Raw genomic sequence first — 5,923 nt, 5'->3', positions numbered from 1 at the left:
CTAAAACGATAAAAAGAAGCACGAAAACAAATAGTGCCGGTTACATTCAATTTCAGTGGTAACAAGTTAAAAACCTGAACCTAGAGCACTGCTGGACGTCTGCGCCCCGCTGATTCTGCATGAACACAAAAGGTCTGTGGCTGCTTTTTGGGTTGGATCTACAACGCCTAAATCCTAAATCTGCTCTGTATCGCTCATGACATTTGAAAACCTCGTGTGCACAAAGACTATATTACCACGAATATTGTATCTACGTTGCATTGTGATTATTGCAAAAGTTTTCGTTACAACTAGATCGTAGATCCACTCTGCGCATACTGCATCATACAGTTTACATCAACTTACGAAAACATCATTTGTAGTAAGTTCGTCTGCCTAAATCAGCCTGCTGCTGTCCTTACAACTAATTCTACGGTAATTGTGTGTTGCTTACAGACATCTAAATGATATAGGAGCTGCCCCGATTGAACAAGGTGCTTCAGTAGGATGCTACAAGAACAGCTTAACATTAACATTTGAATAACAGTAATAACTTGCGTAGCTGGAAGGGGGTTCAAAATGAGTGAACTCTCTAATTTAGTTTATTGTGTTTTTTGTATATAATACAAATAATTTTATTGTGTTTTTTGAATGAAATTGGAAGAAGTAGGCACTGGGGAATGGAATCACGAGCTTATGGCCCTTTTGACTTGGCCTTCAACTTCGAAGCATCAAAGCACAACCTGCATCCTGAATGTTCGAAGGGAGAATGAAATCTATAAGAGCAGGACCCTGCTAGAAGCTGAGTGAGTCAAACATATCTCGGTGGATCTTTAGATAGTATTCCAACTGCAAATGTCTGCAACAGAATAGTCTTGAATCAGGCGATGTTTATTTTATTTACAGGTATACTGCTACCGTTCCAAGCTGAAACAGAACGTAGCTTCAACAATATTTCAAAATTTAGGACTTCACAAACCCTTTCAACAGTTATGTGATAACGATACTTCCTCCGCTCACTAGAGTATGACCATAAAACACTATGATGCTTAAGGCAAAGCCCCGCTTTGTGAGCTTTCTTTATATTACATTTTCTTATTTACAAAATAATACATTTTTATATTGCTCGGTTGGAAAATTATGCGTTCAAAGTGTTTTTAATATAGCTTTTCAACTGATAAGGTAGCATGAATAGATTTCTTTCCGTGCATAATTCAGATCGAGAGGGAATAAACTCCACCTCAGAGAGTGGTTCGAATGCGATGATCTTGGCGTCTACTGTTTGCTGAGTGGTATCCTCCTGTCCGTTATTTTGAAGTTGTTCAAGTTCCCGTACAAATCCTGTTGGCGGCTGGAAAAGATTTAATCCAGGCAGCTGGAACGGTGGTTGATATAGGCGAACGCCGAATAGAAGTGCTCCTAAAGATTAGAACGAAAAGAGATTTATTTAATATCTGTATCTTTCTTTCTAACATGAATTTTTAACATTATTGAGATAAAAACGCTTATTGCTGCCGCTATGAGTAGGTAGAGAGGCGCATAAATGGTTAGTAAAGACGTTCATATCAGTACGTAAACGGAACAGAGCACCGTTAGCTATGAGGTTTTTACCAGGTCATATAACCGTTACGGTGACAAGGAAGATGTCGAAGGCATGCTTGTACGTAGCACAATAGATGGGGAACTCTTGGAGAGGTTGGAACAGCAAGAGAGCTATATTCGAGTGTAATTCACGTTGACAAATCACGACGCGGATAAGATGGAGTTGACAAATAAAATGATTCGAGAAGTAACCTCTTTAAAAGCCATAACCGTCCACCGAATATCCACGTAACGTGAGGGTATGTGGGTGTGTGTGTATGACTTATGTATTTTAGATTTTTGTAGCGAAGGGCAAACAAGCGGATTTCCTAGAAAGCGGCTGCAGTTATAAAGTGCACCTGTAGAGTTCTGAGTTATCAATGAAAACCAGCGACTTGCCTTGGCCTTTTTAAACCATGCATCGATCGACCCAGAGTGACCTAGATAGCAACAGTTATGGTATGTTCTTAAGAACGTCCTTCTGTTCTTCCATTCTTTTTTAAACAAGTTTAAAAACGGAATTCTAATTAAACAATAAAGGTAAATAAAGTAACCACTAAAGTATATTTAGAAACTGAAGTTCTACATGTGTAAATAAACAAAGCAATTGAGCAATTTATAGTGAGTCGACCCAAGCTGATGTCATTGTTCAGTCCTGATTAGGAAAGAACTTCGTAGAAGTGCTTGCCGAGGGCCGACACGCTGTCTTATTAGCAAAAAGATAAAAGTAGCTTGACCTTCAGCCGATTGCATTAATCATGCGCGCGACGTTAACTTCTACATTAAATTTCTTACGATTGACTTGATTTAGAAAATCTTTGAAAATTGAATTATTTTTGAATCATTGATTAGCACGTAAAAAAACCGCTGATTCAACACAGAAAAAGCGTAGTGTGGTACCAGTTATCGCATGCGGTAGAACATGAACTTTCACTATGTGACGTTTGTTAGGTGCTCAGGAGACAAAAGTAGGTAATTTTAAGTAAAACCTAGCCCATATTTCATATGTATGTAAGATATGTAACATACGTGCTATGCCAAACCATAGATGCAACTTTAACGTACTGTCGTTCAATTGTCCGTTCAATGATATTAAAGTTCTATTCTGACAGTATTCTCTCGATGAAAATGTTCGTTTGCAAAGCATTGAATTATATGCTTAAGCTAGAGGTACAATCTCGGAGGCAGGGCGTTAAGCCTTAGAAATCGCAATAGTACCCCTTAGGCTCGGCTCTCCTAACAGCTCTTCCACATATCGAAGGCCCAATTGGTCAAAAGATAACAGAAAAATCTCAGAAAATAACCCATCATTAATTTTTCTGTCCGAATAAGTCCATCACTTATCTCTTTCGACCATCATGCTTAAATGTAGATACGTCGTATTTGCTTCAATCGTTACAATCGACCTGTCCGGTGAATGTGCTAAAAATACGATCGTATCGACATCCGAGGGACATCTGCGTATTTTCGACACTTCTGAATGATATGTCGGATTGAAAATCCGCTATAAATGGACAAGTCGAAAGACGAGTATACATCTACAGACAAATCAAAATTACATACTTCAGATAAACTACTAATATTTTACCCTTTGCAGCGATGGCGTATGGCTTCTCTCCCTCATCAAGACTGTAGCGTCTTCTGACCCGTCCCATGTTTGTGAGGTTTTCGATGCCAGCGTCGAAACAGATAACACGACCCCCCTCACGATCAGCAGCGCAGATTGTATCATTTGCCTCCAGAAGTGTCAGAGAATGAACGACGAGCATGTTTTCTGTAACGACCGAGGTAAAATTACATTAATTTAACTAAAATTTATATCGAAATGTCAAGTACGCGTACACAGTCAAGCGATGATCCACCCTCGTTTTATGGCCGCCAACGCAACGATCAAAAAACGTACTTATTACGATTATACTGTTACATAATATTATGGCCTATAATGCATTTGACGAAGGGACGACGATTAAAGCGAATTTAATTCGACTAATGAAATGGCCATACCTTCCTGACCGAACGCTTTCAAGAATGTCCCATTTTTATGAAATGCGACAACTCGTTGGTTACAGTACCCGTCACTAACAAATACAATTCCTCGAGTGGTAACAGCGACGTCTGTGGGCTTACAGAAGTGCGTTTCGTCTGACCCGGGCACAAAACGATCTCCCAGTACGAGCGATGCATGATCCTTATAGCCGCGGCTGAACTTGAACACCTGCAAAATGTAATTGTCCACCAGCATAACCATCGATCGTATCGTATCCCATTAACAAGAAACGCCTAAGTTGACCATAATGAACTAAAACGTTTCTGTGATTGTTTTAGTATCGTGTACAGATCTAATAGATGAACCACCGCAAATTCAATGTAGCGTCTACCGTCATTTACAACTACGGATCAGATAGTACAATGTAAAGATTCACTGTGTTTTATTATCCCTGATAGAGATAGTTCTCATTTAGTGAGCCACAACAATCCCTAGCTTTATTATTGTACAACCTGTCAAACCGGCCATAGTTGATGACAGATCTAATAAAGTTACAGGAAAAGCGTCCCATTTATTTAGTATTTATTTTTTTCACCAAACTATCCGCGAACGTGGTTGTTAGATATGTAAAAGAGCGCGCTCCTCCAAAGGTCTGCTCATATTGACATGCAACAAATCAATGACCCAGCTCAACAGATAGTAAAGAAATCAAACGTTGATGATAATGTTCACATATGTCCATATATTCAAATATAGATAATTATATGCAATGGTTTATGAGGTACGCCGGTCTCATCAAATTCAAAGGAAATTAAACTTACGGATAATAAAGACCTATTTTGTGAAATATCTCATTTGTAATAAGTGATCGAGAAGGAATCATCCTAGAAATATGTATGTACGTATGTTTAGGGAGCTTTGCGGCTTCCTCATACTACATATAGTACCGCCTTTGCATTGCTACCAGCCTCTAGTGAGGGTCTATGCCGTATCACGGAAAGTAACTAATGTCACGCCCCACAATCCCCTGGCCCATGCGTAGAAAATGTCGAGTCGAACATTCAGAACATCTCTCCATCGCGTTTCTATGCATATGCATATTACGTAAGCTAAATACGGATCAAGAAAACATTGAGCATTTCAACGCTCAACGGCTAGCTTTTATACGTATGCAAGACACTTTACCCAAACTGTCACGTACCCTTGATTTAGGACCATAACACATATTTCATAAAATTAGCAACGAAAGCCTATATTGAATGATTTGATTAAACATGAAAGCTGCAGCTGTTACCTAATAATTGTACCCGACGCTGGGAAGATACTTGTGCGACTAACAGTAAGTATCTCCGACAATCTCGAAACTCCTCTTCATCGATTATATAATATGGTACAACACCAGAGGGACGCTGCACTACATGATTCGTTCTTCTTTTCTCTAGGAATTGCTTCCTCTAATGACTATACAACACTGCTTCCATCGGCAGGAATACCGTGAAAATATACAATATTTTATGTGTCCCTCAGACGACAGGTAGCCCCGTCGGTACTACTCGATACAGATAATATACTACCGTATTCGAAGGTACGCTCACCGGAGGCGCAATGAAGCAAGCGAAATAGACAAAGGAACAGATAGACAAATAGCTACTCCGTGTGAACAGCTTAGCCGATAGACCATCTTGGTATCCTTGTGTGATGCAAAAAAAAAGCCAAGAGAAAGCTGCTTACATAAGTAGATTCGTAGGCAGATGTATTTCGTCTTGTCGTACGCCCTCTCTGAAGTTGAGTAAGTTCCAGTTTTTAATGTATTCAATAGCTCATTAATAAATGACTACTGCAATTGCCGTTGATACAGAACCTACTTAGGTGTTTGCCGACTTCCTCAAGAGGAAATGAGGATCTGATCTTAAACGTTGTTGAACTTTGTGGCCGTATGTGACCGTTTATCGGACTTACATTTCACATAGGAACCTTATGCTATACGGACTTCGATGTACGGCCATGTGGTCTATACGTGGCAAAGTTACATTTCCGACAAGTCATTACTAGCGAATAAACACAGTAAAAAAAAAAAAGGTAAATTTAAAAAAAGTTTCATATTCCGTGGAAATACAATGTCTAAATTAGTCAACATAGTTGACGTGAGGTGCGGACCAAGGCTAGAACTATGTCGCGCACCTTCTTGTTATATACAGCCAAAAATGTTCCCTTTTTGTCAGCGTTCCCCTTGCTCAAACAATCTGGCAAGGCAGCAATGAAGGTGCGGGGCGGGCAGTTGAAGGATTAAAAACCTTTTCGTTTTTTGACCTCTCCATTTTTCATTTTTTAGGTCCTGCTGTTTTAAGTATATTAATTTTGTTTGTCTATAACAAT

At 39.3% G+C, this 5,923-nt stretch overlaps 1 protein-coding gene across 2 annotated transcripts in view; it reads right to left on the bottom strand.

Annotated features, from left to right (window-relative positions):
- The window catches only part of LOC111250696 (peptidylglycine alpha-amidating monooxygenase-like), a 42,885-nt gene that overhangs the window by 4,479 nt on the left and 32,483 nt on the right, over nucleotides 1-5,923 (bottom strand). For both annotated transcript variants that reach the window (XM_022806306.2, XM_086989663.1), the window contains exons 4-6: nucleotides 3,565-3,775; nucleotides 3,149-3,334; nucleotides 1,220-1,398 (exon numbers count right to left, since the gene is read on the bottom strand). In XM_022806306.2, coding sequence (XP_022662041.1) covers nucleotides 1,220-1,398; nucleotides 3,149-3,334; nucleotides 3,565-3,775 — 576 coding nt within the window. The remainder of the gene's footprint in view (nucleotides 1-1,219; nucleotides 1,399-3,148; nucleotides 3,335-3,564; nucleotides 3,776-5,923) is intronic.

This window comes from Varroa destructor, unplaced genomic scaffold, assembly GCF_002443255.2.
Source record: "Varroa destructor unplaced genomic scaffold, Vdes_3.0 BEIS01000005.1, whole genome shotgun sequence".
Classification (NCBI taxonomy): Eukaryota; Metazoa; Arthropoda; class Arachnida; order Mesostigmata; family Varroidae; genus Varroa; species Varroa destructor.
This window is presented reverse-complemented; position numbering and strand designations above follow the sequence as displayed.